Raw genomic sequence first — 20,261 nt, forward strand, 5'->3', positions numbered from 1 at the left:
GACACTCAAACTCTTTGACGTGTTACTCTAGCCCAACCTACTTCGTTGCTTTCGTCCTCTTTGCTCGAGATGTGTTTGCGCCATTAACATAGCCCGTTGAACGCGCAGTTGTCTATGATGTGCTGTGAGTCAATTAGCGCTATGGATTAGGGTTATATCTACATCTACATCAATACTCCGCAATCCACCCGACGGTTTGTGGCGTAGGGTACTTCTGGTACCATTAACTGATCCACTTTTTCCTGTTCCACTCGTGAATAGTGCGTGTGTTGATAAGCCTCTGTATAAGCTCTAATTTCTTGAATTTTTTCATCGTGATCATTTGGCGAGATGCATGTGGGAGGAATTAATATGTTGTGCGGCCCTTTCCAGAAAGTACTCTCTCGAAATTTCAGTAGTAAAACTCTTCGTGATGCACACACAACACCTGTCTTGTAGTGTCTGCCATTGCAGTTTGTTGAGCATTTCTGTGAAGCTGACTGAACGATCCCATGATGGGACGGCCGCTCTTTGTTGGATCCTCCCTCTCTCTCTCTCTCTCTCTCTCTCCCTCTCTCCCTCCATCCCTCTTCCCATCCAACCAGTCCTTCATCTATATCTGCATATCGGAGAGAAGCATTGTTGTTCGCAGGAAAATCCACACGCTACAGAGGAAACTTTTTCTATCAGTGTTTGGTGCAGTATGATCGGCAACATGTTGAAAGGTTCAATCATTTCAGAAGAGCAAATGATGGGACAGAATTACAGACATTTGTTGGAAAATTTCTTTGCTGAACACCTTGAGAACGTCCCTTTGGCCACGCAAACTGCAATGTACTTACAGTATAACGGAACCCCTTCATATTTTAACAGACGTGTGAGGGAAAATCTCAACTGCAGTTACCCTTACCGCAGCGGTGATCGTGGTAGTACAACAACTGGCCACGAAGATCGCCACACTTTACGCCATTACATATTTGTTTATTAGGCTGGATGAAGTTTGAGATGAACGAACGAAAGGTGAACAAGTGAGATCATCTTCTCGATCGCATCAGGGACGCTGCCGTCCTTAAAACGACCGTAGGTTACCGTAGACTGCCATATGTAAGTGTAGACTACGGTAGTTCTCCTAGTAGCTTTGATCAGATAAGGTCGTACCCGCATTACGAGTATGTCTTTACATACGCGATCAGTGTCTTACTAGATTCCCCTAAAAACCGGAAGCGGTGAACCATCTAGAAACTGAGTGTGGATATACAAAGGGCGAGGTAATCTAAGGAACGTTTTTATTCTACATAATTATCTTCTTATCCGTTACTTAAGAATAAAGAATATTTAAAGTAAAACTGACATTGTCAATGTTTGATTCAGGTTTTAGTCGAAAATTATTGATTTGTAGCGTGAAACAGAGGGACGTTGTATAAAAACTAAAAAAGACAGTACAGATGTATTATACAGCGCTAAAAACGCAATTTAGTCAAGAAACAGGTAAAAAAAGCAAAACAAAAATGTATCAAACATCGCTTCAACACTTCGTAGAAGTTACATAAAACATGTTTCTGTTATTCATAGAAACTTTCGCATTTATCAATAATAACAGGGAGTTCTCAACTAATTTTTATTGCTTATAAAATGCAAGTTACATTGTGTACGGATATAAAATACACAATCGACTGACACTGAATGATGTGCAGTTCTAATTATGTGCAAAACAAGCAACCAAGCAAAGAACAGAAAAACAAAAGGTAAGTCATCTGCTCCCATTTTCTCTCTTACATATTCAATTATGTTCCTTTCCCTAATAGTTCTGCCAATTATCCTACCATTTTCTACGATAGTGCAGTGCCTGTGTTACCCCGAATTACTATACAAGGTTCCGTCGGACATGCAATCATGTCCAGACTAACTTTGCGTCGTAATTCGAAATGACAAAGGCAGAACACTATCGTATTTATCCGCCGACACCGGGCAAACGACATTCAAGTAAAATACCTCATCTGTACAGTAATACGCGATCATGGGTGTACGAGTACAGGTTGTACATGCATGGTTGCGATATATGGAAGTTTGGGTATGACCGGCATTGGTAGCCATCTGGTAAGGCGACTGCTATAAATAACCGGAAAATGCGGGTTCGAGTCCCGGTCCGGTACAAATTTTCATTGTCATTCCACTCTACAGCTGATTGCTGTCCGTATTCGCAATTGAAAATACATCTGAGGTGTATCATTTAAAACGTCATTTATGTAGTGTACCGGAACTATCGAACTGCAGTTTCGGTAGCGCGGAAATCGGCTCGTGTACAATAATAGGTAGAGGTAAAAATGGCCGGGAGGCCCCTTGCGGGGCAGGTCCGGCCGCCTTGGTGTAGGTCTTATTATATTGGACGCCACAGTGGGCGACCTGTGCGTCGGATGGGGATGAATCATGATGAAGACAACACCCATTCCCTGAGCGGAGAAAAATCCCCGAGACGCTCGGGAATTGAACACGGGCCCGTAGGACGGCAATCCGTCATGTTGACCACTCAGCTATCGTGGCGGACATAGAGTTGAATTTGATAAAAGTACGCATTTTTCAGTTGATACTTGGTAGAACGCATTTTATAATGTTTGCTGACTGTTGTACATGTGTAAACCGACATTGTATTGAATAATACAGAAAATTAATAATAATGTACAGTGGATGTGTTCTGTCTCGCAAACCATTCTGAATATGGCGCATGTCCGTATGAAGGTGTTTCCTTCAGATGATCGTCCCTGTCATATCCATGAATACTGAATGTTCCTTCTGGGACACCCTGTTTATAAAAGACAATGGATATCTAGCAATACTGGCAGTCCAGAATAAATTTTCACTCTGCAGTGGAGTGTGCGCTGATAAGAAACTTCCTGGCAAATTAAAAGCGTGCGACCGCGCAGTCTGGGGCGCATTGTCACGGTCCGTGCGGCTCGCCCCGTCGAGGTTCGAGTCCTCCCTCGGGCATGGGTGTGTGTGTTGTCCACAGCGTAAGTTAGTTTAAGTTAGATTAATTAGTGTGTAGGCTGGACGGAATTGGTCTACCCCAGCCATCTGCGTCTAGTGTGAGTCGTGAAATAGTGTGAATGTGTTTCAAATGTCTGCGAGTCGTGTAACTGAGGCGGGACGTGGAGACCAGCACGGTATTGACCTAGGAGGATGTGGAAAACCACTTCGAGGCCAGCCGGCACACCGGCCGTCGTCGTTAATCCGCCGGGCGGAATTGATCCGGGCCCAGCGCGCCTACCCGAGTCCAGGAAACAGCGCGTTAGCGCTCTCGGCTATCCTGTCGGGTCTGCGAAACTTGCAAGAGTCTCACTCCTGAAAGAAAGGATATTGCGGAGACATGGCTTAGCCACAGCCTGGGGCATTGTTTCCAGAATTAAATTTCCACTCTGCAGCGGAGTGTGCGCTGACAGGAAACTTGTTTCAGACTGGAAACAAGCCCACAGGCTGTGGCTAAGTCACGTCTCCGCCGTATCCTTTCTTCCACGAGAAACTAGTCTTGTAAGATTTGTAGGAGAGTTTCTGCGAAGTTTGAAAAGTAAGAAATGAGTTACTGGCGGAAGTACAGCTGATACTAAAATGTAGCCTTTCACGGCCGGAAATGTCATGTCCATTATAATTCAAAAATGGTTCAAATGGCTCTGAGCACTATGGGACTTAACATCTATGGTCATTAGTCCCCTAGAACTTAGAACTACTTAAACCTAACTAACCTAAGGACAGCACACAACACCCAGCCATCACGAGGCAGAGAAAATCCCTGACCCCGCCGGGAATCGAACCCGGGAACCCGGGCGTGGGAAGCGAGAACGCTACCGCACGACCACGAGATGCGGGCCATTATAATTATCCGGGCTGTTATGCCGTGGTCGGTTGGTCGGTTGATGAATTCTGTGTCAATTCCCAACGTTTCGTCCCCGTCTGCAGAGGACATCTTCAAGGGGGTCTGTAGCTAGATGGAAGGTCCGCTTAGCGATCCAGTGGGTGTGTTGGACCTTCCTCCGCAGACGGGGACGAAACGTTGGGAATTGACATAGAATTCATCAACCGACCACGGCATAACAGCCCGGATAATTATAATGGACATGGAAGTACAGCTGTGAGATGGGTCGTGAGTCGTGCTTGGCCAACTCAGTTGGCAGTCCACTTGCCCACAAAAGGTAAAGGTCCCGAGTTCGAGTCTCGGTCGGGCACACAATTTTAATCTGGCAGGAAGCTTCAGTACTGGTAGTATCGATATTTGTGTGACGACAGTAGTGGGGTATCGATCCGACGTGAGGTGGTGGCGACGCACCTGCGAGCCGCCGACGCCGGCGCTGGCACCCAGCTCGAGGCTGTCGCGGCTGCCGGCGGTGTCGCGGCCGGGCAGCATGGAGGGCGGCGGCGAGTAGCAGTGCGGGTTGTCCATGGAGAGCGCCTGGCGCTGCAGCAGGTAGGGGCTGAGCAGCGCGCTGGCGGGGTGCAGGCGGTGCGCGCGCGCCGACTGCGTGAGGCGCGCCGGCTTGGCCAGCGCCGGCTGGCGGCCCGCGCCCGCCGCCACCGCGTTGCGCAGCAGCAGCAGCGGAGACGTGTCCAGCTGCAGGTTCGGCGCCGAAGGGCTCTTGGGCAGCGGCGGCGCGCCGGGGGAGCCCCCGCCGCGCCCGTGCCTGCTGCGCAAACACACACACACACACACACGCTCCTCAGGTTGACGAAAGGGCACAGAAACCGGACGCTAGGACTTATTGGAGTGTGCAGACAGACAGATGGAGAATACCTTACCATCGCCAGCGTACTTCTGTATTTGTTCCACGCCACATGTTCCTGCCATTGCCTATGCTGGCAGTTGGCAGCTCTGGAGCGAGGGTCTACTGGGACACTGTCGTACTATCACTTAACACAGTACCACAGTACCACAATGAGCAATGCAGTAAGATTTTGAATGTGAGTGTCTCCGTTGTAGTTCTGATGCTGCTTTGTGCAACCTGTGTCTGCTTCGAGTGGAAAACTCCTTGAGCTATTAAGATTCCAGTGCACCAGTTACCAACAGGCTGGGCCAAGCACAGAAAACCAACGAACCAGGTGGTTTATGCTAAGAATTAGAGTAAAATCTTGTATTTTTGTGTCAGTTCAGAAAACACACGTTAGCGGTTAGATGTTTGTTGTACAAAAATGTAAATCGGGCACAATCCAGAGACTGGATTTCTTCAAAGGGGGGGGGGGGGGAGGAGGGGGGGTTGAGGAACCTTGCACCAAGACTCTTTTGGGCACAATGAACTGTTTCTGCAATGCTCAGCAAAACGACGCCATGCAGATGGAGATGAGCATCAACTTGAAATCCAGACACCGTTTCACAAGAAGGTGTATTCAGTGCGAAATAGCGCTTATGGAGAATGCTGACATAGAGAGAAAAGATAGCCATTGCCTATGAAGGGGGAACGTGGGCAATATTACAGCTCTGGCTACACTCCTGCAGGAACAGACAAAACAAGAAAATCAAAATACATGAAGTCATCCCCACCCAATGGTGACACCTGGCCGTTAGGGTCTGGTTTGCCTTCTGGGGTAGTGGCAGGAGAAGTGCTGACCAGCAGACTCTCATAAATAACCTTCCCCCCCCCCCCCCCCCCCAAATCAGACCTTCGTTCTCAGATGTTCTCACATATTCACGTTCTCTGTACACGAGTGTATTGGGGTGTGTCTGTGATACGAATGCTGCCACCTTCACTGGCTGTTAACTTCGAGCTGATGAGCACTGCAGTGCCTGATGAAGCATCCAGTTACCTTTCAAGGGCTTTGTCTCCAGCACCTGCAGGTGTCTGCCTGAGCTGGGAACTGGATGAAGACATCTTGGTGCGTTTGCACCGCTGCATCACCTGCTCCCTGGTGGGTCACGAATGTAAGGCTCAGCTAGGGGCCTCCCGGCCTCAGTGATCGTGTGCACCTTTCTGCTGTGGACCCTCATCGTTGCTGGTCACCACCCAGTGCAGGAATATGCCTTTTACTTTGCCCGTGCTCGGTTCTATGGTCTAAATACCGTCCTCCCCACTGTGGCACGCTGCTGCCACGAAGCAGTCAGGCTGCTGGGAGCTGTGTCTGTCACACATTAAAGGTGGCACATGGCAGCCACACAAACGCCAGCACCCATCGCTTTTAGCGCATGTTGCCCTCCACCAGTAGTCGCTGACATTGGCGCGTGGTTTGTCAGCAGCGAACTACATCAACAAGGCGAAATAGCATTCCGCATGCTGCAACTTCGTCTCTGTACCAAAATGACTAAGGGATTTCTCCATCAGTCACCACCCTCAATACAAAACATGTGTAGGCAAGGAAATGGCACCATTTCCTGATCTACGAATGGCCGGTTCCTCCTCTGCTGTCGGTGTCATCTCTTAGCCCAGACAACTTAATTCCAGGTTAAATGAATGTAACTGATAATTGTTGTTTTTAATGGTTTCAAACTGTTACCCACTTAAATGTTAAAAACATTCTGAGGTTGTCTGTATGAGTAATTTCCAAAACGATTAATAAATTTAAAAAACATTAGACACAACAATATGTTTGTCAGTGAGTCTGGAAAATGGGCTAATAACCCAAAACCTAGATCGCAAAAATTAATAATCAGTGAAACTGATGGAAAATGTGTTTTTCCCAGACTACAATGTTTTACTAAGTACTCACGCTGAAATCAACACAAATTATCTATTGTCATTGCTAGTTCCCTAAATGTACTACTATATTTCGGCTTTCCTTAGAAGGATGGCTCGTCACAAAGTCGCTTTCACCATTCGAGTGCCGAACTGCACTATAGACACCTCTCACGACACAAGCAATTTTGTAGCCACATTTCGAAAGCTTCTATTCTCTTCCTGTCCAAACTATTTATCGTCCATGTTTCACTTCCATACATGGCTACGCTCCATACAAATACTTTCAGAAACGACTTCCTCACACCTAAATCTATACTCGATGTTAACAAATTCCTCTTCTTCAGAAACGCTTTCCTTGCCATTGCCAGTCTACATTTTATATCCTCTCTACTTCGACCATCATCAGTTATTTTGCTCCCCAAATAGCAAAACTCCTTTACTACTAAAAGCGTCTCATTTCCTAATTTAATTCCCTCAGCCTCACCCGACTTAATTCGACTACATTCCATTATCCTCGTTTTGCTTTTGTTGATGTTCATCTTATATCCTCTTTTCAAGACGCTGTCCATTCCGTTCAACTGCTCTTCCAAGTCCTTTGCTGTCTCTAACAGAATTACAGTGTCATCGGCGAACCTCAAAGTTTTTATTTCTTCTCCACGGATTTTAATACCTACTCCGAATTTTTCTTTTGTTTCCTTTACTGCTTGCTCAACATACAGATTGAATAACATTGGGGAGAGGCTACAACCCTGTCTCACTCCCTTCCCAACCACTGCTTCCCTTTCATGTCCCTCGACTCTTATAACTGCCATCTGGTGCTACAGAAGAATGCTGAATATTAGACGGGTAGATCAGATAACTAATGAGGAGTTAATGAATAGAATAGGGGAGAAGAGGAGTTTGTGGCACAACTTGACAAGAAGAAGGGACCGATTGGTAGGGCATGTTCTGAGGCATCAAGGGATCACAAATTTAGCATTGGAGGGCAGCGTGGAGGGTAAAATTCGTATAGGGAGACCAAGAGATGAATACATTATGCAGATTCAGAAGGATGTAGGTTGCAGTAAGTACTGGGACATGAAGAAGCTTGCACAGGATAGAGTAGCATGGAGAGCTGCATCAAACCAGTCTCAGGACTGAAGACCACAACAACACACAACACACAAACAACCACCAGTCTTGTTAGGCGAGACTTAGCACAGGAACAAGACGCCAGGGGCGCTACAGTAGACTCACTTGCCACGAGCAGTCGATTTAATTGCTCGTGTTAAAGGTGCACGAGGTGGTGCCGTGCATGCAGCTTACCTGTGAGAGGAGGAGGAAGACTCTACGGAAATCTGTCGCTGGTGGAGCGCGCGGGAGAACTGCACGAAGGCGGCGGTGAGCGCGCGCCGGCTCAGCACGTCGGTGCAGCTGGGCGACGGCCCGCAGACGCCGCCGCCCGCCCCCGCCACCGCCCCCATCTGCGCAACCAGGCGCCGTCGTCACCACTCGCCCTGCAACACGCTGGCGTCTCAGCAGCAACGGGACGTCGCCTAGACCAGCGACTACTGTCGGTAACTTCAAACACACATTGTGCTTCTTTTGTTTCCAATTGAAGAACGATTATAATCTCAAACTCTTTATTGACTAATGCTACGGTCTTTAGGTTCCTCTCTTACATCTAACCACACATCCATAATAAGTCAACATTTCAATCCGTGTCGTACATAAGCAACGATAACAGTTTATAACTTGAAACTTCCTGGCCGATTAAAACTGTGTGCCGGACCGAGACTCGAACTAAGGACCTTTGCCTTTCGCGGGCAAGTGCTCTAACATCTGAGCTACCCAAGCACGACTCACGCCCCGTCCTCACAGCCTTACTTCGGCCAGCACCTCCTCTCCTACTTTCCAAACTTCACAGAAGCTCTCCTGCGAACCTTGCAGAACTAGCACTCCTGCAAGAAAGGATATTGCGGAAACATGGCTTAGCCACAGACTTGGTAGAGCACGTGCCCGCGAAAGGCAAAAGTCCCGAGTGGAGTCTCGGTACGGCACACAGTTTTAATCTGTCAAGAAGCTTCATATCAGCGCACACTCCGCTGCAGAGTGAAAATCGCATTCTGGAAACATCCCCCAGGCTGTGGCTAAGCCATGTCTCCGCAATATCCTTTCTTCCAGGAGTGCTAGTTCTGCAAGGTTCGCAGGCGAGCTTCTGCGAAGTTTGGAAGGTAGGAGACGAGGTTCTGGCAGAAGTGAAGCTGTATGGACGGGGCGTGAGTCGTGCTTGGGTAGCTCAGATGGTAGAGCACTTGCCCGCGAAAGGCAAAGGTCCCGAGTCCGAGTCTCGGTCCGGCACACAGATCTGCCAGGAAGTTTCATATCTGCGCACACTCCGCTGCAGAGTGAAAATCTCATTCTGTTTACAACATACCACAGAGCTGTAGAGGAAGCTGAGACGAACAATTTGATATGACACATTTGTGCTCTATCAGGTCGGGAAACACATTCATATTGGCCATGCGATATTTTTATTTCGTGAACAGTAGTAATTTAAATTTCCTCATGACATAACGAAAGAAAAAAAGTCTTTTATGAAGGTTGTGCAAAAATCCAATTACGTTTACATTTCGATCTAAATTTAACCCTTACAAGCACAGCATTCTCGTAGTAAGAAGGCCATAGAAACAAAATGATTTAGTTGTTAATTATATGCTGTTACAATTTTAAAAAAATTGATTAAAAATTTATGAACATCTCCGTCTAACAATTTTTAAGTCCAAGAACAAGGTGTGTTTAATATTCAAGGATGATTTTAGCGAAAAAAAGACACTAGCTCCAAACGGTTATGATCGGCTAATCTGGCGACGTAAAAAAGTCACGGCATACTCAAAACCTCCTACGGCGCACATGCGCTGAGCTTTGGGTACTACCTGTTGTAGGCCACTTTCCTGGCTTGATAGACCTCAACTGTCCCGTATCAAAATGTTCGTCTCAACTTCCCCTCTTCCTCTACAACACCGTGTTATACGGGAAACTGTTGTCGTGTACAACCTGCTCCTGATCGTTTTGAATTTATGTCCACGTTATAATTCAAAGAATTTAATACTGGCAAGCTCTTCTAAGTGGTAGTCTTCATATTTTAGGCACAATTGGAGGGAAACCTCTTACAAGTTCTGAATTGCATATAGCGTGTCTTTTCAAAGTTTTGTGACAAAGAAATGGCTAGGAAGCATTTATTAACAGCCATGAAAATTTAATCAACCGATCATTCTAAAATTATATTTATTTCAATATTTGATTCATATTTAAAATAAAACTTGGCCTCTGGTAATGTTACTGATGAAAGACCATTGATATACATAAGGAAAAATAAGGGTTCTAAGATGGAACTTTGTGGGGCACCACATGTAACTACTTCCCAGTTAAATGTTTACCGTTATCTTAATACGTGGAGTCTTTCATATCAACATTCATTGTTTACTGTGAGGATCTGAACCAACTTTCGGCATATTTTGTTACATCGTAATATTTTAACTTGCTTAGAAGGACATTAGAATTTGCACAGTCAAATGTCTTTGACAGAACACAGAAGTGCCAGTAGCCGGTAATTTTTTGTCTCAGGAATTAAGTGAACTCTCGCTTTATCTGTATACAGCCTTCTCAGTTGGTAACCTTTTAGAAATCAAAACACTGACTTCGACAGTCTATACTGCCTGACAAAATGGTGAAGCACCCAGAAGGGGAACATGGAACGAAATGAAACTTTACAGGCTGACAGGACATATATAAGCCCACTAGTGAGTAGTTGCACTCCTCTGGGATAGACGCATGCACTGAGTCGGTTGGGAGGGCGTAATAAACACATTGCATCCTCTGTCGAGCAAAGCTGGCCCACAGCTGTTGTAACTGGTCGTTCATATCCTTGACACTTCGGCTGGCATGGAGGTGACGTCCTGCGCTCGTACATGAGCTATCAGGTTCAGATCTGGGTGCCTTGGTAGCCATGGAAGTACCTGAACATCATGCAGACAGTTCATAGACAGGCATTCCAGGTGTGGATGAGGATTGTTCGTTGCAAAATGATACTGTCGCATGAGAGGTAACACGTGAGGGAGCAGGATTTCCGTGACGTTTATTATGCTGTCAGAATTCCCTCAATTACAATCAGCAATGACCTGAAGACATATCCGATGGCTCCTTACGCGAAGACGCCAGGACTGACACAGCTATACCTCTCCAAAATATAGGAAGAAGGGTCCTCTTCCCAGTCGCTGCCATACTTGCCTACGACGCTTATCAGGGGTAGTATAGAACTGCAATTCGTTGCTGAATACAATGTCACGCCATTCGTCAGCAGTTCACGCTTCCCGTTCACAACACCACTCCATACGCCGCCATTTGTGTCGTGATGTTAACAGCAGCCTTCGCAGGAGACAGGAATTCCCTAGTCGATCTGCTGCTGGCCTCTGACCAGTGGTGTGAGAATGTTTCAGCGAGTCCCATACTTGTTTTTGGTTGGTAGGTGAAGATATGAAAGGTTTACGTTGTTCATGGTGCACAATTTGGCGATCCTACCTTGTGGTCGTCAGATCGAGCAGAATCTTAACTGGTGGTATGCCTGCCTTCATATTTCTATGCAGCCCAACATCAGGCCACCGTCACATCTGAATGCCCCACAAATCAGTATATTGCACAATTCGACCAGCCAGGCCATACGGAGACCAGCAATGGCGTCCTTTAATACGCTGGCAGGTGATTATAACAATAAATTTATTATATGTGACGGTAGCATCTGTCCCCGAAAGAACAGTTACCGTTGATGACCATGCAGCTTTGCTAGAAATGAAATGATAATTAAATGGACACCCTAGCTGCAAACAGGCGTTGATATACTTCATTGGGGATATGTTGAAAATGTGTGCCCTGACCAGGACTCGAACCCGGAATCGGGAATGTAGTGGTGTGGACATGTTGGGAATGTGGGTCTCTCGGGGAGCGTGCAAGGGATTAGTCCCTGCAGGCGCACTATCCTCTGTGCCGTCAGTGGCTCAGATGGATACAGCGTCTGCCATGCAAGCAGGAAATCCCGGGATCGAGTCCCGGTCGGGGCACACATTTTCAACATGTCCCCAATGAAGTATATCAACGCCTGTTTGCAGCTAGGGTGTCCAATTAAATCATCATGTCAATACATTTATTGTATATTCCAAGACAGAAAAAAGCACACAATGAAGGCATTATCTGAATAGGACGGAAATCGGTAGATGTGATCTATATGTACAGACAAACAAATGATTATAATTTCAGAAAAATTGGATGGTTTATTCAAGAGAAAGAGCTTCACAAATTAAGTCAATAACACGTTCGTCCAATTCTGGCCCTTGTGCAAGAGTTATTAGTCTTGGCATTGATTGGCAGAGTTTTTGGATATCTTCCTGGGGGATATCGTGCCAAATTCTGTCCAATGGCGCGTTAGGACGGCAAAATCTCGATCTGGTTGGAGGGCTCTGCCCACAATGCTCCAAATGTTCTCCTGGCGACTTTGCTGGCCAGGGTAGGGTTTGGCGAGCACTAAAGATGGGCAAAGTCGCTCATCCTTGGGAACTAGTTCATTGGTGATGGCTCTATTTTGGGAACAGTTCGTTTTTACTCGTTCACCGTTCATTGTGTTTGGTACATGGTTCTTATGAAAAATTGAAAATTAGTAGATTAGGTTAATGAAGGTGCAAGGCGCCAAGAGGGGGACTTGCCTCCCCCCTGGAGTACAGAGCTTTTATTCATAACAGAATTCTCGCACACTTGTAATTTTCGTGATTCTGCAAAACATCTCGTTTAGTCAACTGTAGCGTTATGTGGCTGATCGCAGTGCACGAAAAACCGGCCCCGAGTACAGACAGCTCGCCAATTACGCACGATTTGTTGCACTACTCGCCATTTACGCACGATTTGTTGACCGCTACGAGCAGAATAGATAAACATGTAGTAAGTAGGCAGTGAAGAAATAACAAATAATCTAAAGCAAACAACATCTTCGAAACGATAGATGACGATTAGTAAGCGACGACGAGCAGTCTAGTACTTAGGGACGATTTTTCGTGCGCCACCCTGTGCCACTGAAATAATATTGTAGGAGTTCCCACATTCTCTTTACAAAATGTGACACCATACACTCGATTACGAAGCGCGGGTTTCATTCAGTTGTAAGTCGGTCTGCCTTCCATAAGAATGAACATGCTGTTTATTGAAATAGTGAAGTAAGCTGATACGCCGTTTTGCTACCTAAAAAGATGTATTACATACCACGTAATTTTTATGTAGTTTACATAATTATAAAATACATTTTAACTGACGGCCATGACGCTGAATAGAATACGAAAAGAACCAGAACTTGAGAGTTCAAAAAATGTTTGAAACAGACCTAGAATGGGCGTGCGAAGCGAACGAAACGAACAACTCGATACTGAACTAACTATGAACAGTCGGCAGTGGAACTGCGAAGAGTGGCCACGCGAAGAGGGACGAGTCTGGCCGAGCGAGACCGAGACCGAGACAGACGGGAACGGGACCGAGGCTGGAACGAGACCGGCCGACGTGCCGTTCGCGAACGAGACCGGCCGTTTCCCGTTCCCGCGAACTATAAGTAGAAAGCCGCGACCGAAGTGAACTGTGAAAGACCGTTCCTTAGAATTCGTTCGTCGCTCGTTCCGTTCATCTTAGTGAACCGTTCCTTTGGCCCGTTAGTTCACGAACGACCTATCTCTAGCAGCAGAAACCCTCGCCGCGAGCAGGCGGGCATTATCTTGCTGAAATTTAAGCCGAGAATGGCTCGCCATGATGGGCAACAAACAGGGCGTAGAATATCGTCGACGTACCGCTGTGATGTAAGGCTGCCGCGTATGACAACCAAAGGGATCCTACTATGAAATGAAATGGCACCCTAGACCGTTACTCAAGGTTTTCGGGCCTTATGGCGGGTGGCAGTCGGATTGGTATCCCACCGCTGTCCGGGGCGTCTCCAGGCACGTCTTGGGCGTCGAATCTCTTTCACTGGATAGAACTGTCTTTATTGATGAGTCTCACTTCGAACTGAGCCTCGGTGACCAGCGAAGTTAACAATGGTGTAGCCAACGGAATACCTACTCATTGGCATGGGAGTTCGTCATGTTGAGTCTACACTATTGGTAACAGTGTATTAGGTCCTATACTCTTCTCTCTGTATGTCAATGATGTGTCATCGGTTCTGACCTATTGCAAATATCATATGTATGCTGATGACCTTCAGTTGTATCTGTAAGATGGCAAGAACTATGCCCCTTACATGAAGTCATTAAAGATCACCTAACTCACGTTGAACGAACAGTAGGGCTGAACAAAAAATGACTGACAAGGCACAATGCATCTTGTAGAGGGTATAGTTTGGACGTATTGGAATAATTAATGTCGGGTGATGGTTTTAAAGTAATTCACACGACACGAAAACTTTGTGGAAACGAGTCGATTTACTGGACTCTAGTTTACCCCAGGGAAACATTTAGAGTCGACCGTGGCCGGCTGGGGAACAGCGAAGGGAAGCGACAATAGGCAGCTTAGGGTGGCTCAAGCTCTGAGAAAGCGGTACCGCGGCGCGGCCTCCAGCCGCCTAACGATGAGTGACAGTGAGTGGGTGGTTGACCCCGACTCCATGCTGGTGTACCGGGAAACGGACAGAGAACTTGTACGCCTGTTGATAAATGTCCGTCGTCCTGTTTTCTGTGAAACATGCGACAAAGCCGCGCAAAGCTACGGTGGAGCGGTCAACAGAGGTCAAAATATGCGTGTTCGTGACTATAGCAACTTCAAGCTGAATTCATGGTCCGCAGGGCCTGAAGTAAATCAGGTGAAGAGCGACAGCATGAAATACGCCGGCCTCCAATGGGAATGTAGGACCAAGGAATTTGAAGTACTCTCCTGGGAGTCAGAATTCCGGAAAACTTGGTGTTTGTGCAGACGCTAACCTTGATGGGTGGCCTGGAAGGAGCTAAATAGAAGAAGTTGAGAGGAAGGGAAATTTTGTGGGAATTTGTTCACTTCCCAGAGCAGGCACATGTCGGTGCTGGGAAGCGACGCATAATTAACGCGACTTGCGCTGCAATTGGCGTAAGTGATTTTGCTGGAGGGGAAACCGAGGCAAAGAGCGGACTGTGAGAAGTCTCAGTAGAGGTCTTCCGTTCCCAGCTTGCCTAGAGTGCGGACGTGGCATTCTTTACTCAGATTGCCTGAGAAAGAGTGAGCATCTCTGCAGTTTAGGACTTAGCAAATGGAACGATTGAGCTTGGAGATAGAAAGTTTTGGTTCAGCTATGTACTGAGCAAGATAGCTAGGAGTGAATAGACGAGCACAGCCTTGCAGCACCATGAGGTCGGCCGACGTCCACACAATGACGTCACTCCACCACACTATATTCGGTGATATTGCGCCAGCTCTGGCCACTGATTAATTTGTTGGATCACGTTGGCTAAGTTTCCACGAGGGTTTCATGGGCCGTGTACTGTAGAATTCTTCTCGCACTTCGCATTACGCCTGGGTCAGTCGATAGGAATTACTTTTGAGTTATCGAGCTTTACTCCACGCAAACGCAATTTATTACCACTGCTTGGTAGGGGAGTCATGTAATGTGATGATTGAAGGTCGTGAGTTAAAATAAATTTGTGATAATCGACTGCATCTGTTTTCAATCAGGTAGTTGAAATCCCAAGTCACTTTCTTAATTAATTTTATATTCAACATTTGCATCTGGTGTTCAATAGCTGCATATAACATCAATGTGCACCCCTTTTTAAATAAAAGTGATCAATTCTGAATCAATTAATGTCAACACTGCCACCGTAGTTCCATCAGGTGTCAAAGAGCCTTATTACTTTCTTTGCGTTATCCGATATTGCGGCAGTTTTACACTCTCTGTTGATCTGTTAGTCAATTAGCTGGGGTGAACACACGCCAAAACCAGATAAGTGATGGGTGGGGTGTTACATGTCTAAGTGCGAAACCAAGCAATCTTAAGAAAGCTACTGAAAATTTCAATACTGACCTCGATGCACTATCAAAATGGGCACAGGACATAGGACTAAAATTAAACCCATCTAAAACCCAAGCGGTACTTGTTGGTCACTCTAAGCTCATTAGCCCAAAACATCAGGAATCCGTACCATCTCTTATCCTAAATGGAAAAAACATTCTCTCCCTCAGCAAAGAGTTTGGGAGTAATAATAGATGAAAATCTAAATTGGACAGAGCACGTAACTGCAGTGTGCAAAAAGGCATCAGCATCCCTTCATGTCCTACGAAAATACAAAAAAAATCTTCCCTTTCGATCTGAAAAAGAAATTAGTACAAACGCTTATACTCCCAATCATTGACTACAGCGATATTATGCTACAAGGCCTCTCTCGGAAAAATTCGTGACGTCTGGAACTGGTCATGAATGACAGCGTCCGATATATCTGTGACGTTCGACTTTTTGATCACATTTCACCAGCATATGCAAAATTGTCCTGGCTGCGTGCAGACAAACGCAGAGATTTCCATACACTCTGTCTCATCTACTGCCTTATAAATGTACACTGTCCCTCATATCTCTCCTCATCCTTAACGCTTATGTCGGAACAACATGACAGAAACACAAGTTCCCATCACAATAAAATCCTCTCTGTTCCATTGCATCGCTCAGTGACCTTCTCCAAGTCCTTTACAGTAGCGGGAACCCGACTCTCGAATAACCTCCCTCGTTATGTTAGAGAACTTAAAAACATGTCCGGCTTCAAAAAACAGTTAATGACGTATCTACTTAAGGGGCTCCGGAACGCCCTATACTTGCAATGTTAAAATAACGCTTATAAATTACATCTTTCCTCACAAAGTATTTGAGGTAGGAAGTTGAACTTTTTACAGATTATTTATTGGAATATGGGCTACAACTTAACAAAGGGATTTTACAAAATTTTAGTTCAGTTAAAAGATGATTTTTTTCAATTGTAATGAAAATTCACAACATTTATTGCAATTTTTTATTTATATATTCAAAAATATACAGTTTTTTGGAAAAAGGCTGTGTTAAATTATGCAGAAGGTACTGTGTAACATTTACTGAAAGTTTGAAACAAATATGTTTGGAAGATCCTTAGAAAACATGTAATTAGTATGAGAAAATAAAAGTTTTGGGAATCGAGCGACAAAGATTGGATTAACTTTTTAGTGCATTCCAGGTCCATAGGATGGATTATCTTCATCCTCTGCAAACTCCTCCTCCAGCTTCCTCTTATTCCTCCTCCTGTTTACTCTTGCTTGTATTTCTAGACTCTTTACAGCCCTGTCTGCAGCCTGAAGGCGTTCCTTGTCTAAAGCAAGCATCGCTCGTACCATGTTAGAACCTATCTTCATTCCCATATTTCTAAATACCTTGCACCTTACAATGTTGCCATCATTGAAAGTCGCAACAGCATCATACACACCAAAGTGAAGTGTTTCTATTCCAACAAATACAGTCTTGGGGATTATCGACCATATAACACTATTTACAATTTCATTGGGGTTTTGAGTTTTTCCGTGAATACACTTTTTCAACAGTTCAGGTGCTGCTAAGTCTCTGAAAATAGGTTTTATCACCTCCATTATTGCATGAGGCAGACTATGCTTATGAGTGTACACTTCACCAGTTAGCAATCCTATGTTATATTTACACCAACTGTCTTCTTCTTTGGGACACAAGCTATGTTGGGGATTTTCATCGGTTGAAGAAGTATGAAAAAAAAAGAGCCCAAACAGCCTTCTTCATTTCGTCGACACTTTGTGTATTTTGCCTAATAGCCATTCCATAATAGTTCTGTATTTTGTCAATTACACTGTCAGTTAACCTTCCCTTCCCATCCAACCCTTTACCATCACTGAGTTTTTGCTTTTTGTACGAAGCTTTCAGTCGCCGAAGTCTTGTTCCCATTCGCTTCTGTACGTGTCCGATACACTAAAATTTCTGCACTACAACATCATCACCATAGGGCTTCAGTCCTTGAACATGTTTGAAACTTTTAGAATCACCGTCACCAAGGTAATTAACATATCGCACTTTATCACACGCCTCAGAACGCTGGAATATACTGGCAACACCAGTCACTTCCATTCCTCCACTACTGCCACTATAGTTAGCTTTGCAATTATTTTCATGTGTACCTTTATATTTTTGTGGACATCTACAATACTTTGATATTACTGCTACATCTAAAACTTTCCCTGTATACATACTGGTGGCAGATACTACACCATGAAGAGATGTGTGTCCCCGTTTATGCCAGGTACCATCGAACGCTGCAGTCAAATCTCTGTTACCATTATTTTCCATTACTGCCTCTTCCACAGCGTTCTTCATAGATTCTATACAGACATCTTCTACTTTAGACCCTATTAATTTATTATAGGTCGTAAACTTGGTTGGGGGATTTGGAAGATTCATGATGCCACAGAAAATTGCACCTGCAGTAGCACCCTTACCAACTGAACGCAAGGAATAAACAAATCTAATGTTGTGTTTGTAGATTTTGCTACCATTTTCTTCAGTTGCAGTTACTGCAACACTGTTCCAAAAGGTGGTCATGTATGAACACTTATCACATTTCAGTTGTATTTCACTAGCAAGTCCTACGTGCTTTATTATGGAGAGTTCCAGACCAACTTCACTACAATGAATACATCTTACACAGTTTGAAAAAATTCCTTTGAGAACCGACATATCAAATATTTCATTCACATCCAATTCGCCCATAAAACATTCATAGTTTTCACTCATTGAACCAAGCTTCTTCTGTGAAGTATTTTCTTTCCCACTTTGACTGCTATGGGCAGGTGTACTTGAGAGGTTAGGTTCACTCACTTGGTTATCGTCTTTATTGTTTACAGTAATAACACATACCTTTGGCTTTCCAACATCTCTCCTTTTCTTAAAAGCCTTCAGAGGATTTCTAATAACTTTACTTTTACTCATTATTATACTTCAACAAAACAGAGACTCAAGAAACAGAATTAATTACGAATATTTTCGAGATAACGACAGAGTAAATAAACATGAAACAATCGACAGTCACGCCAGCGATATATATTGAACCATCACAGGTTAGCCACAACACATACTTTATCTCACATCACTAAAATGTACCTGATGAACACGGACGTTAATAATAACACCATTTGACAGCAGTTTAACAGCGCCACAGTGGGTCACGCCCATGTAGAACACATTTCAAAAAAAATTTAAAAATAGTTGTAGTCTTCGGAATTGAATAAATTATATATCTATTAAAAGGTAATAGTCTGCAGATTCAGAAAACGCAAAAAAGTAAAAATTGAACTTTTCATGATTTTGAGCCTTTCTGGAGCCCCTTAAGCAACAGCAATGCCTTCCTCTGTACATGAATGCACTTCACTTCATTACTTCCCTCTTTCCCCCTCATTAAATCTCCCTTCTCCAAAACTCGCTATACTAGTAAACATCTACTTTACAGACCAAGATATTAATGTACATCTGCACAAATTTTCATTACTATTGCCAATTTTTCTCATGTTTATCATTATTATTGGATTTTTTTACTGTTATTATTATTGCTTTTATCATAATTTGCATGTATAGCACCTGTTGTAAAAATACTGCCAGCATTTACTTTATTAGGTCTTAGTCATTACTCTTTAATCATATTGTCACTAGAGTAATCTAATTTTCTTACGTGAACTATTGTCATGATGTAACTCTGATGTGTGAAATGCTGCATGTGTGGGACACTGGTCCGATGTAAGAGAGGGCCTAAGGGCCCTAATCTGATCAGGTTAAATAAATAAATAAATAAAATAAATAAAAAGGCAGTGAAAAAGGGACATTACGTGATTCCTTATAGGCAGGGGTCTGCATAGATGTGGATAACCGCGAGTATCTACAGGTATCCACAGCAGTACTCATTTTGTGATGAAACGATAAAGGACAGTGTCACGTGTGTAATGACAAAAAAAGAAAGAAAATTAGAATGGAAAGATGTAGTATCAGGCGTCCCACAAGGATCAGTATTGGATCCATTACGTTTCACATTTATGCTCATGAGCTGTCGACTATTCTCCAACACTGGAAATATAGCTTATACGTTGACGACATTCTGTTACGTCTAAGTGCAGGTCCACGAAAACCTGTGCACCGTCATCTAGCATGTAACTGCTGACTTACTTACCTTGTCAGTGTGGGCGCAGAATATGGATTTGAAACTTAACTCGTCTAAAATGCAAGTAGTTACTTGCTCATAAAAGACGTATTACACCACAGTTTAGAAAATCTCTTCCACACTTAGTACTAAACGGCTCAGAAATACAGGATGATCACAAAGTGTTGCCCTGATTATAAAAATGTATAACAGAATAACCGTTTGACATAAGTTACATTTGATGCCGTTACATAGGTTAGTGTTACCAGTTGTTGTGACCAATAGATGGCGCTATTGCTCCACACACCGACGCGGTCTGTTAGGTCACGTTAGTTGCTGGTGAAATGGCATCGAAGCAGGAGAAAGCGCAATGTGTGCTTTGGTTTCACTAAATGAAATCGCCCATAAGTGTTCAGAGTAAATTTCGGGCTTCTTA

General features: G+C 44.5%; 1 protein-coding gene across 1 annotated transcript in view; it reads right to left on the reverse strand.

The window, feature by feature from the left end:
- The window catches only part of LOC126252188 (uncharacterized), a 1,014,765-nt gene that overhangs the window by 17,086 nt on the left and 977,418 nt on the right, over positions 1–20,261 (reverse strand). The window contains exons 4-5 of the mRNA XM_049953059.1: positions 7,938–8,058; positions 4,298–4,652 (exon numbers count right to left, since the gene is read on the reverse strand). Coding sequence (XP_049809016.1) covers positions 4,298–4,652; positions 7,938–8,058 — 476 coding nt within the window. The remainder of the gene's footprint in view (positions 1–4,297; positions 4,653–7,937; positions 8,059–20,261) is intronic.

The sequence above is a fragment of the Schistocerca nitens genome, chromosome 4 (genome assembly GCF_023898315.1).
Source record: "Schistocerca nitens isolate TAMUIC-IGC-003100 chromosome 4, iqSchNite1.1, whole genome shotgun sequence".
Taxonomy (NCBI): Eukaryota; Metazoa; Arthropoda; class Insecta; order Orthoptera; family Acrididae; genus Schistocerca; species Schistocerca nitens.